General features: G+C 38.2%; 1 protein-coding gene and 1 pseudogene across 1 annotated transcript in view; both read right to left on the reverse strand.

Moving 5' to 3' along the window:
- Positions 1–25,129, reverse strand: part of LOC111152577 (ankyrin 2) — a 326,153-nt gene that overhangs the window by 164,454 nt on the left and 136,570 nt on the right. Inside the window, exons 3-4 of the mRNA XM_022511070.1 lie at positions 8,011–8,109; positions 6,578–6,676 (exon numbers count right to left, since the gene is read on the reverse strand). Coding sequence (XP_022366778.1) covers positions 6,578–6,676; positions 8,011–8,109 — 198 coding nt within the window. The remainder of the gene's footprint in view (positions 1–6,577; positions 6,677–8,010; positions 8,110–25,129) is intronic.
- Positions 16,609–22,055, reverse strand: LOC111155767 (annotated as a pseudogene).

The following is a 25,129-nucleotide window of genomic DNA, read 5'->3' on the forward strand; positions in this document are numbered from 1 at the left end:
ACCCATTAAATTCTACAGGTATAACTAATGATCATGTAATCTTGCAACTGGCATTAATGGTCATGGTCTAAAAATCTAAAAGCTAAAAAAGTAAAGTCTAATCATGTTGTGTTACTCATAGGAAAGTCTTCTTTTTGGAATGAAATTTCCAGGATTGAAAGAACAAGGAGTAGTGAACATAAATAAGCAAAAGGATTCAAGAAAAATAGAGGTAAATTTTGAGTAAAATATGGTATGAAGAAAGCCAAGTCACAATATCTTATTTGGGCTAACTCACCAATAAAATACCCATTAAATTCTACAGGTATAACTAATGATCATGTAATCTTGCAACTGGCATTAATGGTCATGGTCTAAAAATCTAAAAGCTAAAAAAGTAAAGTCTAATCATGTTGTGTTACTCATAGGAAAGTCTTCTTTTTGGAATGAAATTTCCAGGATTGAAAGAACAAGGAGTAGTGAACATAAATAAGCAAAAGGATTCAAGAAAAATAGAGGTAAATTTTGAGTAAAATATGGTATGAAGAAAGCCAAGTCACAATATCTTATTTGGGCTAACTCACCAATAAAATAAAATGAAAAAAAAAAATGGTCCTAGAATCCTCATGATATTGAAACATAAGAAATTTTTAAAAAAAGTAGAACAAAGCAAACACTGATAAGAAAAATGTATCAAAAAGATATCACAAACTAAACTTCAGGAAGTATATTTAAGCCTTCCATTCGATTAAGAATTGTGTTTGATAAAAGAACACTAAGAGAGTGGATGGCTGAGTGAAAAAGTCCCCCAACTGTGGATAGGTGTCCCAGTGTACATGAACCCCTTTTACTTGCAAATGCCTAGCTTTTGTGGAATGTTTTTAGTTATTCCCAGCATCTGAGCAATTAGACCTGGAAAGAATGGATTGCATCTAAACCAGGAACCTGGCTCTTGTGGGGGCTAAATAACGCCGTGAACCTCCCCCAGAAGAAGCAGAAATTGTGGAGAAAGCTTTAACCAGTGAACTCTGTAGATTATTGGAAGGAAGGTGTCCATTCCAAATGGCCCTGGGTTTGTGACTCCATCACTAATGTGGTACGAGACCTTAGATTTCCTGCTTGTGTCTCAGTTTTCCTTCTATCCAAATGAAAATAATTGCTGCTAATTCACAGCATTGTAAAGATAAAAAAGAGATTAAATAACACATAAAAAAATATATACTTTAAAATTAAGAGACTGAGTGTAAGGTATTACTATGGGGTTGTAATTTGGTGGCATCCAGACCCATACTTACCTCCCTAGACAGATACTTCCACTTAAAGAGTCTTGTGGGAATTTCTGGCCCACCCTTTCTTCTAATGAAATCACATTCTCCTTTCTCTCTATAACTATTAGGGAACTCAAACACCCCAGGACCCACTGTATAAGGTAAAAGATAGTCAGAAAGCTATGGTTGATAAGTTTTACCATACCCATATTCCATGATTTCACTTAATTTTTGCTGTATGGAGATATTACATATTCTAGAATCCAGTGTGCTTATTTTATTACTGTAGTAAATAAAATATGCATCACATGAACCAGCCTGCCATGTTTAAAAAAAAAGGATATTTTTAAAGTAACTATTTTATTACAAGGGACATTCTGATTTTAATGATTTTACATTAGAAAATATGATAAAAATCTAAAGGAGAAATACTCTTATGTGAGAAACAAAAAGTGACATTTTATTGTAGAGAAAGTTAAAGAGGGGAAATTTCTCAGGCCAGATTTCCTTGGCAGCAACAACAGAATCTCTTCATGTTTGGAACATTTTTGCAGAGCTATCACATTTATAGTTCACAGAAAACACTGAGGGGAAATCCTTCACCTCACACCTTTCACATGGATGCTACTTCAGGAAAATCTGCTTACTTGCACCTTAATAGGGTTTGGACCAGAAGACGAAGGAATGATAAAAACTGTTTTATAGGATCTGTAGGGAATGTACAAGTGTTATAGGAGCTGAGAAGCAGCTTTGCCCAGGGATGAAGATTATAAGCAAGTGAGTGAATTATCTTTGTCTCAGTCTGTCATCTATAATGACAGAATAAATGAAGATCAGGAGAATGTACGCAACACACTGGAGATAGTGCCTGGCAGTCAATATTATTTATTGTGTTATTATTAATGTCTACAGTTAAGAATGATTGGAATACACAACAAAGCTTATTCTTACACAGGAAGAATATACATGTGTATGTTTACCCTCCAGTCATAAATGTGCAAGGTATTACATCAAATTCTAAAAATGTAAAAAGAGTGAGAAAAATTACACCCTCCCAAGAAGTATATCACCTTGCAGAAACTGTAGACATATATCACAAAAAGTAAACCTGAGGTAGGCAAATATCATTCAGGCAAAAAGTGCTACAAAAATTTAAAGGAACTCATCACTCTGAGAGTCTTTAAAAATTTTTTCAAAGTTTTCTTTATAATATATAATTGGAACAATTTTTTTTAAAAGTTGTATCTTTGGGGCTCCTGGCTCGCTCAGTTGGTTCAATGTCTGACTCTTGGTTTCGGCTCAGGTCATGATCTCAGGGTGTGAGATCCAGCCCGACACTGGGCTCCAAGCTCAGTGCAGAGCCTGCTTGAGGTTCTCTCCCTCTCCCTCTGCCCCTCCTCCCACTCATGCACACTCAGTCTCTCTCTCTCTCCAAAATAAATAAGTAAAATCATAAATAAATAAATAAATAAATAAATAATATAAGTAAAAGTTGTATCTCTGAGTCTAATAGGTTTATAGACTATAAAAGTGACAAACAAATGCCAGTACAAGTAGCTAGGAAGCATCCCAGCATTACTTTTGTAAGATGGTCTACAAGATGTTAATATGCCTAGTAAAGATTATAGGAGAGTAAAGATGGGTCAGAAAGCAAGCAACCATCCTCAATGCAAATAGCATTCCTGCAATCATTCTAATTTAACTTCCAGCCCCATTATTCCACCAAAGAGCTTTCATGGAGGTCTTAATGAGATCTTCATGCTACCGAATCCAGGAGAGCAAAGAACCAAGCCACGGAGCTACATAGACTGAGCAATATTTAAAATCATACAGACAATCAACTCAGTTGAGACCACACTGCTACCTCTGCTGAGCACAGAAACTTAAACATGGGTTGAGGGTTATTATATTGATCACATAATTCTACTTAAAATACTTAAATTGCTTCTGCTGGTATTCTGGAATTCTTCCTGAGTTAAGGACTCTGCCTACCAAAACTGGCACTGTGTTTATGTGAAGGTAAGCCTCCCATGGATTTTACAGTTTAGGTAGCGAATGCAGAAAAATCCACAATGTGTACCTCTCCATAACCTATGAGCCCTGTGAATGTTTACTGAACACTTATTCCTTGGAGCTTTCCAGAGAGTTTTTTTAACTTCTTGATTCAATAATCTTAGTGGTCCATTTCCAAATCACTCAGAAGTTTGTCAAAGGTAAAGTACTGGGGCACCTGGGTGGCTCAGTGGGTTAAAGCCTCTGCCTTCAGCTCAGGTCGTGATCCCAGGGTCCTGGGATCGAGCCCCGTATTGGGCTCTCTGCTCAGTGGGGAGCCTGCTTCCTCCTCTCTCTCTCTCTCTCTGCCTGCCTCTCCACCTACTTGTGATCTCTCTCTCTCTGTCAAATAAATAAAATCTAAAAAAAAAAAAAAGGTAAAGTACTATGCAGCTATCAATGCTCCTATAATAACAGAATATCCTGCATCTGCTTTGCACTCTCAGAAAGATATAGAAGGTATAATTTGAGTATAAAATTCAAAATTTATCTTGAGCATTTGGTATTCCTATGACCCTTCTCTGATTCTCAAAAGGAAGTGTCTGTCTACCATGAGCATAGTCCTACCCATCCACCTGAGGTCCACTGTCACCAACTAAGAAATCTCTATCTTAAACAAGACAGGACTAATGAGAATCAGGTATGATAAGGACTCCTATCCTCTCCCAATGGCCCTTGAAACAATGCCTTTAGACTTGTTCACACACAGGATCAAAATAATCAACCTGTTTTATATAAATTCCTGTATCTTAATTTCAATCACTAAATTATATTTTAAGTAATAGGATTTTTTGTTAATTGGTAGTAAAGGCCACCTAAATTCAATATCGTAAATAATGTCAGAGGGCTTATCAAATCACTTAGTCATTTAGAAAAACACCCTAAGTTTTAATTATTAATTTTTCTCCAAAACTTTCTCACAAAACAAAATCAGTTTGAAGCTATTTGTCAGGATTCCCTATAATATGAATCTAAATTGAGCAAATTAAATACAATACAAATAAAGATTACTTTAGTCTCTCAATGACAATATAAATCTTCCTGTAGGATCTGTTATCAACTGGCATGATTATGGCTATAAAGAACGAGCTCATTGACTCTTGAAAGCAAATTACTAATTAAATGGTTTTAGCCTGTTCTCCTTGAAAACTCTCCAAAGCATATACATTTCCACTAATCACAGTATGATAACTGATAAAACTTTTAACAAGCATTTATCTCACAGGATTTTCTACCTATCAACTTTTACGAAATCGCAATGTTGAACTAGTCATTTTGAGAAAAGTAACTAAGTTCTTTTTATAGATACTAATAGCACTAACAGTTAGCAGGTAAACTTTCCATTAAAAGGAACCTCCTATGGGCAGTCGAACTTGACCAGGCTTTCATTTCCATGCTTCCTAAGTACACAAACTCTTGATTTATGCTAATAGATCTACAGTTAGTGACTCTTACCGCAAAGTCCTTATACCCAGTTTTCTCTTACATTCTCTAAAGCAGTTCTTCTCAAAGTGTTCCTGAACCAGCAGTGTCAGCATTATGTGAGAACTTGCGAGAAATGCAAATTCTCAGGTCCCACTCCAGAACTGAATCACAACCTAAGGTTGGGCCCAGAATCATGGGTTTCAACAAGCCCTGCAGGTGATTATGATGCCAGCGAATGTTTGAGAATCTTCGCTCTAGAGCAGAAAGATGTTCTCTTGCTGTTCTAAAGAAAAGGTTTTAATCCCTTACTTTAGAGCAGTAACATCTTTTGCAAGTCCTCTGTCTCTAAGACCAAGACGCCATTATACTTTATAAAATATATGGGGATTCTTTACAGATGGCAACAATTTAAAAACTTTTTTCATATAGGGGCACCTGGCTGGTTCAGTCAGTTAAGCGGCTGCCTTCAGCTCAGCTCATGACCCCAGGGTCCTGGGATGGAGCCTGGAGTTAGGTTCCCTGCTCAGTGGGGAGTCAGCTTTTCCCTCTCCCTCTACCCCTCCCCTCTCATGCACTCTCTCTCAGTCTCTCTCTCTCTCTCTTAAATAAATAAATAAAATCTTTTTAAAATTTTTGTTCTTTTAGTGAAGTTTCTAGAATATGGCATATTTTCAATAAATATTAAAAAAGAGATGCATATTTGGGTTTTAAAAGAAAAATGTGGTTATTTAAAGTAGTATGCTATTACAGAAATAAAAATGTCTTCTCTGTCATAATTTCAACAGGTTGTTCCCTATAACCAAAGTCCAAGAAAATAGGGCTGATTCTCACTTTTGCCCCATAGTATTTGATGGATCCAGAACTTGTGCCATTTATACCTCTAGAACCATGACTACATGACGAATGAATGAATGAACTAAACAGGTACAGATATTTCTACACAGAGGCCTTCAAAAGCAAGCTGGTGAGATTATCCCAAAGAATAGACAGACAGGAACTGATTTATTTTGCCAATAGTCCCTGTGGCATGGCCTGTTATATCAGAAAGGCTAAAAACTTCAAAAAAGAGAGAGAAGAAATGGATTTATGAAGAAATGCACCTCATTCAAATATATACAGTTTTAAAGCTGTAGCTTAAAGTATTGTACCAAAATTTATTTTATTAAGTTGGTGGTCCATATAAGTAGAGAGAGAAATAATATTGCAGTTGACAGATTTCTATTCATAAAAAAAAAAAAAAAAAGCACCTCAGTTTCTACATAGAAACCTCAGTTTCTACATAGATACCAAAGGTAAAGCTTTGGGCAAAGCAATATTTTTTCACTCAGGAAATAGGGATCCAGTTTATTGTTATTATATGCATCATAAGGCTGTGGGTCACGAATTTTCCTGTTTCCTTCAGGAGTTTTGTAAAGTCCATATTTGGGGTGTGAGGTAATTAGTGTGATTCCCACTTCATAGCAGATCTCCTACTGGAATGCTAATGTCCTGTTTAAAATTTAAGGAGAGAAAATACTTTTATAGCACAACATAGAACTCACATGAATAATTCATATTTCACAGATGTCACTGTCATTGTGGAAAAAAACCACTTTATAGTCTTTTTTAATGCACTTAGAATGAGAGACCATTGCTGTCAAATTTTCAGTGATATTAAGAGGGAGATCATGATACATCAAAGAAAGAAGAAATATCATTGCATGAGTTAATAAAAATAATTGGCTGAAATAAATAATAGAAGTATTTATAGTAAATCTATCTACTGCCCAACAGCTGCTCAACGCATTAAATCAGTTTCACAGAGCCGTTCTAATTTGAATTCATTTCCACAAGAGAAAATCTGAATGGAATACCTGAGACTGGGCGTTAATATTGGCTCCTTCCTTGACAAGGACTTTGACAACTTCTGCTTGTCCGGCCAAAGACGCAATGTGAAGGGCCGTGTTTCCCTTCTGTTTTGGAGAAACGGAAAAGGCAATGTCAGAGGTTTCCAAATTTTGTAGAAAATCAAATGTACAGGCACTTTCAGTTTGGCTAATGAATTACTTCAAGTGGTTAAAGCTTGTCCTTCTATCAAGATAGTAGCCAACCTTGGGAAGGGATGGTTGTCTGCCATCAAAACACTGAGCCTCCCATAATCGCGTTTTCCTTTTCTAGCCTTCACAGTTCTGGGGCAGTGTTTAAGAACAGAAGACTGAGTACTTACGGAATCAAATTTGGGATTTGTGCGCATGTGTGTGTGTGTGACAATTTATTGCCTATAGTAAACTTGTATTCTAACTTTTCTTTGGAATTGCCAGAGATATTTTGTGTTTAAATTTCCACTGGAATCTCTGTATATTGTGAGCAGGGCCAGTCTACACTTTGGCAACTATGCATGCATGAGGTGTTAGAAATCCAGGTTAACTGGCCATATTCCTAATTTATTCCAGCACTCTTTTTGTCTCTCCCTGATCAGAGTAATGCCCCAGCTGGAGGCTTGAGGGCCTGAAGCTACTCTGCTTCTCTCACAACCATATTGTCACACTCAAGCCCTGGTCAACAGGCTTGATTCTGACTGGCTACTGGTTTTCTCCACATTAAAATTTTACCTTCCAAAGACAAGGATTTGTCACCACTGACGATATTTTTAAAAAATATCTCTTGTTTCTGAAATGATGCCCCAAAGACAAGATTCAAATATATTTTAGTAAAAGGAATATCAACAACAACAAAAAAAAACAACAGCTTCTAACATATCAAACACCTTGTACAGTTCTTTAAAAAGGAGTCCAAATTCTCTACATACACACATTAGAGTGACAAAATCTAATTTTCCCAATAATTCAATCCATGATTCAAACTCTTCTCCATTACAGTATAAAAGATTCTGCATATTCTCTTACCAAGTTAAATGAATACAATAAAAGATATAACAAAGCATGAAAATAACTTGTCCATTTCCACTGAGAAGTTTACTACATCAACTTATATTTTTTTAATCAATTAACTTTAGGAAAATATGTGTTATTGTCTATAAAGGATTATATCAATCTATTCTCTCTGTGAAAAAAGACAAAATATTAGAAACCAGGTACATAGAATTGTTCGGTCTCATGTTCGATAAAACCCTAAAATGAACCAATTCCAACTTTCGGCAAAGTTTAGTAATAAGAGTTGCATATCAGTTCTGTATTGTCAAGCATCTTGGTGTTCCAGCAAACCTCTGCAATGTATAACCAGAGAAAACAACTTTAAGTCATTTCCTCTGTTCTGAGGAAATAAATTCTCCCAGCACAAATATTACCTTGGTGGCAGAATCCACAGAGGATCCTCTTCCCAGCAGCTCCTGAACCAGGCCCACGTGACCCTCCTTGGCAGCCAGGTGGAGAGCATTGAGTCCATTCTGAAAGAGAAGCAAACAAGACTTCAGAAGTAGAATAATGGTTGTGAACAGTAGCTGATTTCCATGCATGGTTCTAACCCAGAGACTAGACAGACTTGGTTGTACTTTTCTTTTTGCATTAGCTTGAGATTCGTCAGACAGACGAATTTCCAGTGTTAGTGATTTACAGAGGAAAAGAGGTAAATATTCCTTAGAAATGTGGATTTGGCAACCTTATCCCAGCAAACTTTCTTTTTTTTTTTTTAACTAAGAAATATCCAAATAATTTTCTAATGAGAAAAAAAATAAGAGCAACTCTGTATCATTTGTTGCACCAGCCAGAAATAAAATTCTTTCCAGTTTCTAGAACACAGAGTTTAAACAAATCTTACTTTTTAACAAATGGGAAGGAAATGTCTTTTTCATAAAAAGTGATTAAAAAGCCGTAGGACAATTCTAAGGTAAAACAACTCTGCAATAACAACTTTGTACTTAAAAGACATTTAGTACCATATCACTAATTTGCCTTTAGGTTTTTTCCTCCCAAATTTTATATTTCCCTTATAATATGATACTACTGTAATAACTGATTCACATTTATCTAACTTCTTAAAAAATTACTCACCAGAGCACTGAAAGAACTCGTTGACAATTTTACTAAATATGGTATCTACATACATTATATTGATCTCCCCCAGAAATGATTTAATCGGCCAATCAGGAATTCCCTGATCAGTACCAATGAGGTGATCTGTCACATGGGTCCTCTCCATTCCCCAAAGGAAGATGAGGTTATCTGAATGTTAAGACCCCTTGCTTTTTCCCAAAGGGAAAGTGATCTTGCCTGGCACATTACTTTGCTCTTGCTAAGAATTTTCTTGCCCCACCTTCCTTCCTATAAAAACCTTCCATTCAGTACTACTTCTTTGAGTTCCCCAATACTTGCTAGATGGGATACTGCCCTTTTCACTAACTGTTTAATAAAGCTAACTAGATCTTCAAATCTAATCGGTTGAATTTTGTTTTGTAATACATAATAGGAAACCAAATACATATACAAATTCCTGGATGACAAATTTCCTGTTTGCGGTCACTATATATCCTATACTGAACTTTTTTCTTATGGAAGGCATTCAGGCTTTTATATCTGGTTCAAAAACAAAGTAATGTTTGTTTTTCTCCTTTGCAAACATGGTCCTGGTTTTCAACAACAATTCACTTTGAGCAGCAGATATAGTCATACTATCAATACAGGCATGGTTTCCATATATTACTGGCACAAAATGATAAGAATTAAAGTGCTTTCAAAATTTGTTTTTCCTAGAAAATTTAGCAAATGAATCAACAATTTAACAGAAACTTGAAAAAGACAGTTCTAGGACTCTGTTCTATCAGCATGCAAATAATGTTAACTGTGTTAACTATATACAAATGATTCAACAAATATAAATTATTTTCCACTCTCTTCACCTGACCAAAGTTGTTTTCTGAGTTATTCAACACCCAGTCTCATTGGTAACAGGCAGTACTTAATTTAAATAAACATAAACTACTTCACAAATAGTAAACTCATTATGACACAATGAAGGGAAAGCAGTGTGATCGTAGGTAGGAATTTTTAAGGAGATAATCAACCCAATATTTTAGACCCTTTAACTTTACTGTTATCTTATTATTCTATATATTTTTCAGCATGGCATTTGTTTAGTTTTCCTAAGTTGCTTACGGGAAGAAATGTTTTACTCTGTGTCATGAGCCATTACATAAATGTCTTTCGAGTTGGATCTGTTATTTCAGTCAGTAAGAAACAAATGTTAAAATCACTGAGAATTGTTAGATGGCCTAACAAATTAATAGTTATTCATTTTTTTAAAATATTTTATTTATTGAGAGACAGCATTAGCACACACATGATCAGGAGGCAGGGCAGGATAGAGGCAGAAGGGGAGGCAGAGAGAGAATCTCAAGCAGACTCCCCGCCCAGCCTGGAGACCACCTGGGGCTCAATCTCAGTACCCGGAGATGATGATCTGAGCTGAAACCAAGAGTGCAGGTGGATCCTCAACTGACTGAGCCACCTCTAACAAACTTATATTTAAAGAATTTTTCATTTTCAGATGTCTATTATAAGAAGTTGCCCTTCCTTTTCCTCAATTTTTACCTCTGGTCCACCTGAAGTTTCCACTTGAGAGTTTGAAAGGACCTTTGAGACATCTAATCCCACCATTTACCTAAGACTCTGCCCACCCCATGTCTGACACACAGTATGTACTCCATAAATACTGTTGGATGAATGAATGAACCTAAAGAGAGCATAGAGGTAATATTTTGGTAAAGATTACATTTGCAAATAATCAAAACTATGTTTTTTTAAAGATTTTGTTTATTTGAGAGAGAGAAAGAGAACAATTGGGGATGGGAGGGGCAGAGGGAGAGGGAGAAGCAGACTCCCTGCTGAGCAGGGAGCCCCACTGGAGGCTTAATTCCACAGAACACTGGGATCATGACCTAAGCTGAAGCAGATACTTAACCAGCTGAGCCACCCAGGCACCCCCAACAAAGGTCAAAACTACTTAATATATTCAAAAAGAAAAGACTGAGTTGTCCCTAGAATTTATAAGCTTTCTATAGATCAGGATTTTTGTTCAAATGGGACTAGATTTTTCTCCAAATGATTGGTTTGGGGATATTTTTTCCAGGTATTTGAGTCCTATCCATAGAATATCTGGACTCACTCTGTCCTGGAATTGTCGTTGTCACCAGCTAGACTCCAAGATCTGACCTTTATTGCCCACCTGCTTGTACCCACCACCTTTGTCCCATGGTTTTCTTTGAGCTCCTTTCCAGCTTATCTCTTAACTCAGGCAACTGGAAACCAAAACTACCTCTCCAGCCACGGAACTGCCCTGGCAAGACCACCAGCTGGCCAAGACCACCCAGACCAGTTTGAGCTTAACCCCTGACTCGAGCCTACACAGGTAGACCATGGAGTGACCTCTAAGATGACTGTCAACCAACTTTACCTCATTATAATACTACTGTCTCCACACAAGGAGGAACATAAGCTTCATTTACATAACACACAATGTGTATACAGGTATGTTTCCTTAAGGGGCATACAGGGTCTTATGCCTGCCTCTCTATATGAGGACAGGGCTTCCCTATCTAAATATTCATCCTAACCCTAAATAAAAGGAACCCATTCACCCTGGCTCGGGGAAATCACAGCTTTGGAAGTTATTCTCCATGATCTCCTTATTTGCTGAAAATAAAGTTTACTTCGTGCGACAACTCCAGCTGGTGTATCTCTGACTCACTAAGGAGAGAACTCATGTTGGCTCAGTTACACTTTCTTTTTTCTAAAATCTGATGCCATATCATTCAGTAAGTTCTTACCTGAGGGGCAAACAGTTGTCTTGTTCAAATGATAAAACCTCTCCATGTATGACTTTCTGTATTGATCCACTCTTTCTTCCTTTTTTTTTTTTTTAATAATCTCTACACCCAACATGGGGCTCAAACTCATAATCCTGAGCTCAAAAGTTGCATGCTCTATTGACTGAACCAGCCAGCCAGCTGCCTCCCGTGTTGACCCACTCTTTATGAAGTTCCTCTTCAAGACTTATGAAGTTCCTCTTCAAGAATGGGGAATCATTTTATTTGTTCTTCTGCAATTCTCTTTTAGTTTTTGGGGAAAAAGTATTTTTGTTAAGTTTGAGACCCCATTGGAATTTTCTCATTGACTCACTTTGACTTTTTAGTAATTATTTAATCTGATGTCAATGTTTATTTAACTTAAAAGAAAAGTTTAACCTATTAATTGAAATTCCAGTTGACGGAACATGAAGGATTTCCACCTTACGTTCTTCAGAGTCCTTTAACCACTCCAAATAGATGAAACTGAAAGAGGACTTGAATTACCTCCATTCTGGCCTCAGTCTATGCTTTCTAACTCATTAAGTTCTTTCCCACTTATCTTTTAACTCAGGCAAAAGACTTGGTGGGCAAAGCATCCTGTGATAGGAACTGAAACTACCCCATCAAGCAGTACAACTGCCTTGATCTGACACCAGTGAGACCCTGCATGCCTGACCGCTCAACTATGATGGACAGACCTTTCCTGCCCATCTACACACACCCACCAACTTCGGTCCCACACTTTTCTTACATAAACCTAGAAGTATTTTCAGCACTTTGGAGACAGTCTTTGGGATATTGGTTCGCTGTCTTCTTAGTGCTGGCCTCACTGAAATAAATCCCTGCCTTACTGAAGTGTGAAGTGAAGGGTAAAGGTGAAATCCCCTATTGAAGTGAAGGGTGAAGGTGAAATCCCTTCACCCCCATTCATCTCTCTGCCGCTGGATTTTGTCAGGGGTGACTGGCAAAGCCTGGTGTATCTGGGACACCCAGAGCCAGGTGCTCATATACCCTTGCACCCCAGTTACAAGATTTTCCCAGACTAAGCTCAAGGCTTCTGAGCTGTGGTCAGCTGAAAAAGTAGGATAGAAGGAAGAGAAGAATAAAGTATCTCCTCAATGCTTTCAATATTTGCCAGGGATTTCTCTCTTAGTTCCTTAATTTAGTATTTCTCAGTATCATGTCTTCCTATTCTGTCATGGAAATGTTTCACTCTGCAAATCAACAAATAATATGTACCAGGACTCCCCATCCTCCCACCCCTCAGAGCCAGTTGTTAGACATTTACCGGCAATATCACTGTTTACATGCTGAAGTTTTAGGTTTGACAGCAGTTTTATCTCAAGAACAATGTGAACTAGAAAAAATGACTCCCCAATGGTCAGTTTCTCTAAGATACAATGGCCTGAATCTGACCTTCATTTAGGTCGAAATTCTACAATATGGGCAGTATGTGGGATCAGCCTACAAATCAGGTAATCTTTTTTATAAATTTTTTAAAGAGCAAGCTTAGTAAATCAATTGCTCAATATATACTATGTAATGTTGCCAAATATTAAATTATGAAAATAAAGATAAAGTGATTTTTTAAAAAAAAGAGTCAAGCATTTTTAACTACTCATCAATTCGTGATTGCTTAAAATGGGTGCCTAGACTGGTTTGAAAATGATCTCAACAGTGGCATTCTGAATACAACTTTCTACTCATTTAAAATAAAAATGTTTGACAATTAAGATGTTTAAAAGGTGTAAAGTTGGGGTGCCTGATCTGACTCTTGGTTTTGGCTCAGGTCATGATCTCTCAGGGTTGTGAAATCAAGCCCCACACTGGGCTCTCTGCACTCTGCGTGGAAACTGTTGGAGATTCTCTCTGCCTCTTCCTCTGCCCCTCCCCCACTAACACGCTCATGCACGTGCTCTCTCTTTTTCTCTCTCTTTCTAAAATAAGTAAATTGGAGCACCAGGGTGGCTCAGTTGGTTAACTGTCTTCAGCTCAGGTCATGATAACAGGGTCCTGGGATCGAGCCCCATATCAGGCTCCCTGCTAAGCTTCTCCCTCCCTCTCTGCCACTCCCCCCTGCTTGTGATCTCTCCCTCTCTGTCAAATAAGTAAATGAAATCTTTAAAAACAAATTTAAAAAATAAAATAAATTTTAAAAATCTTTTAAAAATTAAAAAATAAATAAATAAAAGGTGTAAAATTTTCTTCAATTCCATGACTGGTCAACTCTGATGTTAAGAGGATTTTCAATACCCTTCTCAATTTCCCTTCTGGGGTATCCTTCTCCTTTTACTCTATAGTATCCACTTGGCTGAAGCTTTAACTTGCTTTAACTTCTTAAATAATTGGCTAGCTTTCTTCCCAATTAATGACAAAGCTGATGCTCTAAATTAAAGGAATTTTCCAATGAAAAAGTACCCTTTTGGGAGACACAAAGACCCTACTACATCACTGAAATATGGTTGCATTTTATTGACAACATTGTCAAGAATATGATTAAAAATTTCCATATGAGGCATTAGTTCAGAAACCAAACTGTATATAATATATAAATTGAATTCAGGATATACATAGGTCTTTTAAATTTCTGTAATATTAATACTACTGAAATTAGAGCAGTTATAAAGACACAGATGATGCCTGACATTCTAGTTATAAATGTTATAAATTTTTTTTTTAAAGATTTTGTTTATTTATTTGACAGACAGAGATCACAAGTAGGCAGAGAGGCTGGCAGAGAGAGGAGGAAGCAGACTCCCCACGGAACAGAGAGCCTGATGTGGGGCTCGATCCCAGGACCCTGGGATCATGACCTGAGCTGAAGGCAGAGGCTTTAACCCACTGAGCCACCCAGCCACCCCATAAATGTTATAAATTTTTAATCTACCTTCTTTTAGAATGCAACCAAGTTGGGACTATCACATTATTACTATCATATTATTGAATTAGCTGTAGGAAATAGAAGACAAGCAATTTGCTTCACGCTTAATTTTTTGGTTCCAGAATTTCTAACCAAAAATAGATTTAATTAGCAATTGAATATGTTGAGTAACTGTGATCAGAAAAAGCAACTCAGCATCAACTAGACTTAAATGAAAAATATTTTATCTTTTGACTATAAGCTAATGTATAAGTTAATCATGTTTAAATGAAAAATGATAAATAATCCCATTCAATAGTACAACTCAGCTAACTCCTAGAGAATACATTTATTTTGCAGTTAACCCATTTTGGTTAATCCCTGAAGTCGTGTTTCTAAAAATCAAATTTCCCACAGGAGCCACACTGACATGCTTTCGCTTACCATGGTCAATTAGTAGTACTGGCCTACATTTCAAAGGATGTTATGTTGTTGTTAGAAATTCTTCACTTTGTCAGGTAAGGAAATGAGGAGATAGACAGGCCCAACAAGTCAGATGTTTTTTGTTTTTTGTTTTTTTTTAAGATTTTATTTATTTATTTGAGAGAGAAAAAATGGTCAGGGGGAGGGTCAGAGGAACTAGCAGACTCCCTGCTGAGCAGAGAGCCCGATGTGGGGCTCAATCCTAGCACCCTGAGGTGATGACCTCAGCCAAAGGAAGACGTTTAACCAACTGAGCCACCCACCATTCCTAGTCAGAATTTTATATTTGGGTGCACATAGAGGGTAGGTTCTGGGACTTTCCCAGTAGTGCTTCCCACACATATAGTATTTGAAGCACATATCCAAAACATATTGTTAGTTTCTGCATTTATTAGAACACTGATCATGAGCTTACTGAGTTATGGCCAAAGAATCTTCTGAAACAATTCATATTTAACAGAAACAATAACTATTTATTCTCAATTTTAAATTAATGTCAGGTTAGAAATTCAGTTGGATCACCAGAAAACAATGCACCTGGAGTACGTTATCTCTATTCCCTACAGAAATGGCTTTGCTGACTTAGAATATATTACTACATATTTGGTTTATATGTAAAGTGAATATAAGAAATGTCCATCTGAGCAATATTTATACCCTTGTTTTATTTTATATGGGTTCTCTGGATTAACTATCATTGAGTTCAGTAACAGGAAAAAGTTTAGTAATAGGAAAAGCCTCTGTGCTTCTTTTTACTAAACTTTAATTTAGGAAAACTGCATAAATCAATGTGTTGGTCTCTTTTACTGATTTCCAGGAAACACAGAATAAATTCAGTATCCATCAGAATTAATTACAACAAGTTCTCTAATTCCTCTTTTTTCCTTGGTTTTGCTTTTATCTTAAACTGTTTAGTTTCATTTTTAATGATGTCACATATGAGTGTATGTGTGTATGGGTTGTGCCACCGAAACATTACTGCAAAAATTCTTCAGGCCTTTTGCATCTTAAAACAGCATCATGCCAAGTGCTTCTACCGAGTTTGATTCCTTATCTCACAGTGGTTATAGACAGCAATTATGCTTTAATATGGTTGATGATTCTAATTAGCTACTCGGTGGGTCAACATATCTGGAGGAAAATAGATAAAAAAAAAAAACAGGAAAACAACAACTGTACGAGACAATGGAAGAGCATCCTTGTCACTGGTTGGAAATCTTTCCTTTTAAGGTTGTTAAAAGTTAAATGTTTCTCATCTGTATGCAACTGACTGAAATTGATTTTTTTTTCTTTCTTCCCTTTCTTTTATCTTTCTATTTTCTTTTCTAAGACAGTGTGCTCAACTGCAGAAATAATTACATGGTGTTGGAAATCAGAAATGCGGTCTGGTCCTTGCTCTGCTCCTACACTTGACCTCTTTGTCCTCTAATGATCTGATCTATAAAAATGATGATAATGATAATAATGAAAATGTGAGGACAATGATTATAAGTACGAGTTGTGCACCATTGTTTAGCCTTTTTTAAAAAATGAATATAATTTTATTGAAACTGCTTTGGGGGAGGATGTGTGGGTGAGTAGTTGGGGGTTTTCCAAAGAGAACTGTGGAGAGGAGCCAATCCCCAGGTGCCTGGCCACAGACCCTATCATACACCCGATTTCTTCTCCTTCTGCTTCTTGCGTACCAAGTCCAGCTTCCAGTCCTCCCACCTGCCCCCCTGCAGCGTGATGGGGCACAAGCTCACTACTTCCCATTCATCTCACACTCGGTGTGCACGTGGTCTATGCATAGTTGCTGGGCTCCTTGACAGCTGACTAACCCCTGGTCTCGCCTCAGACTTGTCGCAGATCACCTCAGCCTTCAGAAAGGATGGGAAGCAGTTGACTGCCATGCCAAGAGGTCATCATTCACCTCATTGCTCAGATCCCCAAAGAAGATGTGGAAGTCATCTGCATTCCACTCCAGCAGGCTAAGATCCTCCCAGGTGCTGAACAAATGTAGCATTTTAACTTCTCTGGCTTTCTTTCCTTTTTGTCCTTACCCGGGGTCTCTGGGACCTCCAAAGCCATGAAGCCAAGTAAGGGTGCCGGGTCCATGGACTTAGGGATAGGAGTCCAGAAATGCACAGTGGGGGTGGTATAGGCTTCCATCCCACATTCCTTCTAGTGGGAGGGGCTCAGACTTGTGCTCAGGCAAAAGCACAGACAGGGCCACTGGTAGGATGAGCCCAGTGACTTTAGGACCAGCTGGGTGCCTTTTTTTTTTTTTTTTAAGAGGTTTTCTTTTTATACATACAAGACACATTAATCCATTAAATTTGAGGACATAGTACAAAAAAAAAATAGTTCAACTAATTCACCTGACCATGCTGTTCATATTCATGATGCCATTTTTTGTTGTTTTGTTTCCTAATAATAAAGGAGGAGACTCAGGGCTGTTGGGCTGATATATATTTGGGGGTCCCACCTCCCCACCTAACCCATACATCACCAGGGTGAACAGGAGGAGGAGAAGGAAGGAAGGAAGGAAGGAAGGAAGGCAGGCAGGCAGGCAGGCAAGGCCCACAGCAAAGTTCCATAATCTTGAATGCAAGGAGGGAGGAGGAGAGGAAAGGAGGAAAAAAAAAAGCAGAAAATACAAATCTGATAATACATACAACAGAGTGAGGATGGTATGGGAATGGGACAGACATGAAGCTGAGGCATGGGGTGGGCCGCTGGGGGTTGGGGGGCAGTGGATACCTCCCCCCAGTCCTTTCTCTCTTTGATGTTGTTTCCGTAGTTGCCAGGCTGAGAAGCGCTCTCAGAAGATGGGACTGGGAGAAGATGAGGGTCAGTGTCTCAGTTGGCCCCCCAGCTATAGTTGTTGTAGACAGACTTGTTGGTCAGGGGCTTCTGAGAGACGGAGCTCGTCTGGCTATGTTGCCTGCTGCATGTCTGGCCGTCCTGCTGCAGGTGATAGTAGAGGATCTGGGAGTGCAGCTGCTGATGGAGGAGGGTGGTCAGAGTATGCATAAAGGGGGCAGGTGGGAAGGCAGCAGTTGTGGCCAGATTGATGGACCCCCCACTTCCTAGGGCTAAAGGCAAGTTGAAGGAGGCAGCAGGAGTACCAGAATGAAAATGTTGTTTCTCAAAGGACTGCTGGGTTTTGAAGTACATAGAACCTGAGATATCAGGCATACCCAGGTTACTGGAGGTGACTGATACACCAGTGTTGTATCCGTGAGACCCATATCCAGTTGGCTGTTGGAAAGTGGTGGCTGCATTCACACTGAAATTCACACCATGCTGCTTAGAAGATGTAGGAGCCACAGGGAACACAGCAGGCCCATACTGGAAGGCACTGGGGAGGCCAGGAACCCCTGTGTAGTATGACAGGCTGGTATAACCATAGCCAGGAGGCAGTGCCGGGTTCAGGAATGCCTGCTGCATAGTGTGGTGAGTCTGAGTCTCGTTCCATTGAGGTTTGGCCAAAGCTGTGGCTGGGGAGGAGGCATGCCCATGTCCAAACTTTGTGAGGTCACCAGAGTAAGGGTTGCTGGCCAGGCTACCATCCCTCCCAGTCAGCAGAGTGGTGGGAGCGGGAAATGGGATGCTGTCGCCTCCAAAACAACCAATGCACTAGTCTCTAGCCCCGCTGCTGCTACCACCATGACACTTCCTTCTCTTTCAGGCCCAATGCCAAGGCCTAAGCCCAGCTCCTAAGGAGTTGCTGGCCCTTCCAGGAGAGGCCTCAGGGCAGCCATGGAGATAGGAAGTGGGGGCCAATCATTGGAGGCAGCATCATAGGGGACCCACATGCTCTAGCAGGGTGGCCTACAGAGTCAGAGATGGGGTGACTATTGCCACAGAGGGAAGAACATAATCTGCTCTCTGTAGTAAATGGGAAATGAAGGCCAGATGCAGGATGGGGTCCTCTGGGGAACCACAGCTACATGCCATAGGAACAGGACTTTCTGAGCCTCTGGACTGCCCAGGTGACTCCAATCACTAGGGCAAAAGCTAAGTGAACCACTCACTGTGGGAGGAACCATGAGTCCAAGAGTCTGTTGGATTTGCTGGTATGTTTTAGTCATAATAATTGGGCAAATCACAGGAGTTGCTGGGACCTGCATGGGTAGTACTGTGGGGAATTTGGGTGAAGTAGGCACAATAGCTGGGATTCTGGTTACCGGAAGCCTCAGAACTTCCTGCTCAAATCTCCACCTCCATCTCCTTCAAGCATTCTTTGCTGCTCTTGTCTGGGGTGCCTGCACATGGGACTCCCAGGGCTGACCCTACCAGCTAACGTCACCCTATACTGAATGGGAACCAACCGAAGCAGGCTACTATGGATAAGTCCTTGATATTGGCTTTATGTAAATTAATGTTGATAAATAATATGAATTTGAGTCTTTCAAAACAATCAACAAATATCCATTTAGCTCTTATTGTGAGCCAGGGCTTGTAGATCTGTGAGTCCCAGGCAAGGTATCACCTTTGATTCTACCACTTTTGGAATAATGCTATTTCTAAAAAATATCATTAAAATAACTAAATATATCAAATATTTTTTTAAAAAAATCTAAATGCTACTTTGAAACAGCCATGTGCAAAAATTTGGGAAGTAGGGAAGGGGCAAAATGTGAGGGAGAATCCCAAGCAGGCTCCACCCCTACTGCAGAGCCAGAGAAGAGCTCGATCTCACAACTCTGAGATCAGGACCTGAACCAAAATCAAGAGTCCCATGCTCAACCAACTGAGCCACCCAGGAGCCCCAACCATATGCAAATTAATCAATCTTAAAGGGCAGATTTTTTTGTTTAGCACTTCTATTAAAATTTTATAAAGCAATTTTATAACATTATTTATAATCAGATTTTACAGTAAGCTGTATTCACCATTTCTCTTGATTTTACGAGCTATTTTACCCACCGGCTGCTTTTCTATGATCATATAAAACTAGTGCATGAAACCCCAGGTAGAACAGATAGCCAATAAAAATTTTTATAGAGCCTTTCGAGTGTTAGTTATGTTTGCTGGCACATAGAGAAAAGATATAGAGTAGTCCATCTGGAAAGGTGAAGAACAGATTCAAGCAGGTACAGCTAAACATACATAAAGGCTAAATGTTTGCAACAAAATCCATTAAGCTGTTTTGTATCTTAGTACAAATCCATATTCAACAAGTGTTGGCCAGGTATCCACCAAGTGCTCATCTCTAGGTGCTAGGTTCTAAGGGAGAAGCAGAGGACATGTGTCATATATTCTGTTCCCAAAGAACCCAAAATATTTATAATTACACAACTGAAAATGATCTCTATGCTACATAGACTTGTTTGTGGTTTTTTTTTTGTTTCCCTCCCCTCCCCAAATCTCTGGCTACTCTATTTTGCAAAACTTACAATTTGAGTTAAGGGTACTCCAATCTGTATATGCATATCAGAAAACTACAACTAACTTACATAACTTCCTTAATTCTATTAAAATGTAATATTTGGAAGGAAGCAACTGAAATATATGAGTTCTTAAAAAATATTAGAAGAAAAAGATGGAGAGTAAAATGGGGACAATCAAAGGGCAATAGTAGAGAAAAGAAAGAAAAAGTTGACCCCCAGTCTCTGAGGGGGACTCCTCTATCAGTGACATCTTAAACCAGCTTTTTTTCAAGAGGAACAAAATGCTCACATACAGAGATACAAATAATTGTGAAATATGATTTATAATTTCACAGTTCCATTGGCATAAATGACATCAGCAAAAGAAATTATCTATACATGGAGAAAAAGAACTCAAAATCAAAACAAAAATAACCTGTTTATATATTCCCAACCCAATTTTCACTCCTTATACCCAGCCATAATCTAGCTGCACCTTTCCTACCTCCTCCACAGTAGTTGCTCTAAACTAGAGTACTCACTGTCATGGAATTAAAGATTCATTCAGTTTTTATGAAGATTGGGAACAGCAGAGCAATCAATGTGTCCTCTTCATCATACACAATTTAACTGATTCTATCATGTCGTTCGTTGGTCTCCAAAAATTTCTGATTTAAAAAGGAAATGAAACTATGATGATCCATGAGGAAACTTGTTTTACTAGTGAGTTATTCTCAGATCTCCAAGGCTTTCTCTTTATAATTCCAAAATGATGAATTTTTAGTAAGGTATTTGCTAACTGACAATGAGGCTTGGAATTTGGTAGCTTGTTGATCATTTCACAGGGAAAATGCTTAGAATAAGAATGCTTAGAAAATACCATTTTGTGATGTGCCTGGGTGGCTCAGTTGGTTAAGCATCTGCCTCAGGCTCGGGTCATGCTCTCAGCAAGGAGCATGCTTCTCCCTCTCCCGCTGCCACTCCCCCTGCTTGTGTGCTCTCTCTCAAATAAATAAATAAAATTTTTTTAAAAAATTAAAACTTTAAAACAGAGAGAAAGAAAGTATCACTTTGTAAAATCTACTTCTAGATCTCCATGTCATCTATGATTCAGGGCCACCCAGATATCCATAGTGCTTCTGGATGGTTGCTCTGTTGTTGGCTACCGGTCTTTCCCCCTGTCCAGCCCCAGCAAATCTTTCTACCATATAATCCACAAAATACAGAGAATGAATTTAAATATGATGATGAGCTAGCCTGGAAGAAGAAAGAGTTCTGAAAATTCTTCAAAATCTTACCAAGATCAAGACGGACGAAGAGTTTATGGAGCTGAGAAATACATACTTGATGAATGAAACAATGAAAAACTTAAAATTTTAGAACATAAAGTCCAAGAAAGAAAAATAGAATGCCCTGCCGATGAGCAAGTGTTGACTTTGGGGGTTATTTTGTTCTGTTTTGTTTCTGGTGAAACTTTCCACAATGCACATGCATACATGCACACACATGTGTGTGTCAGAGAGAGAGTGTACACAGGTGCTCTAGACAGAAAACAAAACAAAACAAAACAAACAAACAAAAAACTAAGCAGATTTTGGCAAGACCCAAGACATGAGGGTATCTTGGGAAACTAGATGTCCTTGCAGACCAAAAAAGTAAAAACCTGACGCTCACCAAGACCATTCTAAGAGAGGATTGGTTTCCGTGGCATGATTATTTGAATTTTCGGAACTTAATCATTCCTATTGTGGGTGAACGCTTCGATACCAACATGAAGGATGATGATGGTACAAGGGAAAGCTCTTTGCTTTGAGGACAGGGGCAAAGTCAATGCGGAACCGCAGGCGCATCCGGGGCTGTGGCGGGGGGCAAGGTACACTGGAGGCAAAGCAAAATATGAGTTCCTAGCTTCTCTCCGGTATGAACAACATGATTTAAAGTTTCTTCATTTGAGGGCACCTGGGTGGCTCAGTGGGTTAAGCCGCTGCCTTCAGCTCAGGCCCTGATCTCAGTCCTGCATTGGGCTCTCTCTCTCTCTCTCTCTCTCTGCCTGCCTCTCTGCCTGCTTGTGATCTCTCTCTGTCAAATAAATAAATAAAATCTTTAAAAAATAATAAAATAAATAAAATAAAGTTTCTTCATTCATAAAATGGAGAAATTTCCCACTCTGTCTACTTCAGATAGTTTAAGAAGGATATAAAATAAAGTATGTTTATGCTATTTTGAATCTATAAAATAATATACAAATGTAAAATATTATGATTTCCTGGTTAGGTGCCAAAAGTAATAAATGCATATACTCCTCACTCCTGTTCTCTAGCACTTTGGTTAAATACCATGAGTTGAATTGACCATTTTTGAGACTGACATATAATGTTTATCTGGACTAGGGAAATTATTAATACATGCAGAATTGATTGACTTTATTATTTTTTTAATTGATTGACTTTTTAAAAAGTATTTTCAGTTCCAATGAAACCTAGGAAACAGATGGGAACCTGGTCCATTCTTAATCATCCTTGCCAATAATTCAAAGAGCTGCTATTTTTTGACTGAAAGCTTTAACTCTCCTAAGTTAAATGTTTTCACATGGTCTCATTTCTTTAGTTAATTTCCGTGAGAAATACTGGACAAATTATTTCTTTCATATTTGACTTCGCATGTGCTAAAGCGAAGCAGCATATGAAGCTCAAAGGGAGAACACTCTTTGAGCTACTTATTATGATAGTCATGGGTTAAAGGGATTTAAATATTAACTTTGAAAGTTGACAGCAAATTTTTTAAATAATAGCTAAAACTTACTATAACTTTTTTTAAGTGTCAGCCTCGGTTCTAAGCTTTTAATTGCATTAACTCACTTAACCTTAAATTGAGCGTTATGAGCTATGAACTACCTGGTGATTCTAGCTCTGAAACTATACTCTTAACCCCTACAATTATTAAAAAAAAAAAAAAAATCTATGGATCCTGCATTACAATCCTATTTAGCTTTCTTTAGACTTGAGTTTCTCATTAATTCTATTTGATATTCTGTGGAATAGGAAACATCTCAGTCTCCCGTAATAAGTCAGTAGTTAAGGAGAAAAATTATCCTCTTTCTAGACATAGAAAGTCCAAATGTGTCAAAATTAGAAAAGAATTCTATAATGCATTCTAAAATGTTATTATCATATCCATGTCAAGTTTAGCTAGTTTTAATTTTAAGTAAAAATGAAGGAAAGGGTTTAGAATGGTTGAGCCCTTAAGTTTCTTACTGTAATAAAATTTTGTGGTTCTTAGATCAGATGACAAGTACTGAGAATATAATTTCCAGAAGACTTTAAAGAAAATATCCAAGAGAATAAATCTTGCCTTTGTATATTTATCACTGACTCATTTAATATTTCAATCAACTCATCTTGAAAGAGGGCATTGAAAACCTGGATTTTGGGGTGCTTGAGTGGCTCAGTTGGTTAAGCAGCTGCCTCTGGCTCAGGTCATGATCCCAGGGTCTTGAGATCCAGCCCAGCATCAGGCTCCCTGCTCAGCAGGGAGACTGCTTCTCCCTCTCCCTTTGTCTTCCGACTTGTGCCCTCACTCTCTCTCTGTCAAATAAGTAAATAAAATCTTAAAACAAAAACAAAACCAAACCTGGATTTTCTCCCTCTAACATAGAATTTATCAAAATCAATAAGCAAGAAGGAGTATGTATCAGAACCAATTAGGAGCTTTTTGTTTGTTTGTTTGTTTAAATGAAATATAAGAACTCCTTAGTGCTGCAGCCTGGAGGGGATGTGCCTCCAGGGGGCAAGGATGAGACTGAAGAGAGGGAAAGAGTGGCAGAATCTCAGAGGGAAGGAAAGCAAGAAGGGGGAACAGGACCTAAAAAAAGTTCCATAGCTAATTCCAGTGTGTGCCCTACCCTCCTACTTCTTTTTTTTTTTTTAGATATTTTATTTTAAGTAATCTCTACACTCAACATGGGGCTTGAGCTTACAACCCTGATAGTAAGATTTGTATGCTCTACTGACTGAGTCAGCCAAGTGCCTCCCCATCCTCCTACTTCAAATGAGGCACAAGTGAAGAAACAAATTTGTACAAATTAAACTCAGATAAAAACATGGTATAGAGTTTAAATTTAATGTAGACTAGAGAACGCTTAAATTCAAAACAAAATAACCACTGAATATTATTCACATATTAAAACATTTACTGAACATTTACGGTATGCCGAACTGTGCTAGAAACCAAATTTACATTTCAAGGTACCCGTATAAAATAAAAATCTAGTCATATGATTAGAGAATTACAATGACTTCTAATTTTCTCCCCATTTTTTACAATTTTAATTAAAACTTAGCCAAATGTGGTGTGCTGGCTCCTAAAAGAACACGGGGAGAGTAAGGAAGGAGCCATCGAACAATAAAGTTGGCTTTAGGAATCTTCCAAGGAACACAGCATTACGCTGATTTCCATCATTACAAAATGATTCCTACAAATTGCATCTTATATCAATTTCCAGTTTGTCTAAGACTAACAAGCTGGCTTAGTTTATCCTCTGAGCATTCGCAAAGTTCGGTTCTTTTTCTAATTTATTGCATTTGTGTTCTCTGTTTATCTTCCCGGCATGGTTTATCATGGGCAAGAATCAAATCCTATTGACCTTTGTAACCTCTATACTTAACGTGGCACATAGCACAAGAAAAAGGATACTTCAGTGTTTGTGCACTGGGGGAGCTAATGGATAGTATGTACCCTATGGAGGTTAAGTAGGAGTCTGCTTCATTCACCCAGTTATTCTACTCTGGTCAGTAAATGTAGTCAGTGCATCGACAGATCAGGTACAAATATGTCTATCTCTTAGCCTCTGGAAACAACCAGGAAAAGTTCACTCTCTGAAGCTGAAGCTGGTTAACATGAACATGCGTAAGAGGAAATTAGATCC

The sequence above is a fragment of the Enhydra lutris genome, unplaced genomic scaffold (genome assembly GCF_002288905.1).
Source record: "Enhydra lutris kenyoni isolate GAN:26980312 unplaced genomic scaffold, ASM228890v2 scaffoldscaffold3, whole genome shotgun sequence".
NCBI classification, from domain to species: Eukaryota; Metazoa; Chordata; class Mammalia; order Carnivora; family Mustelidae; genus Enhydra; species Enhydra lutris.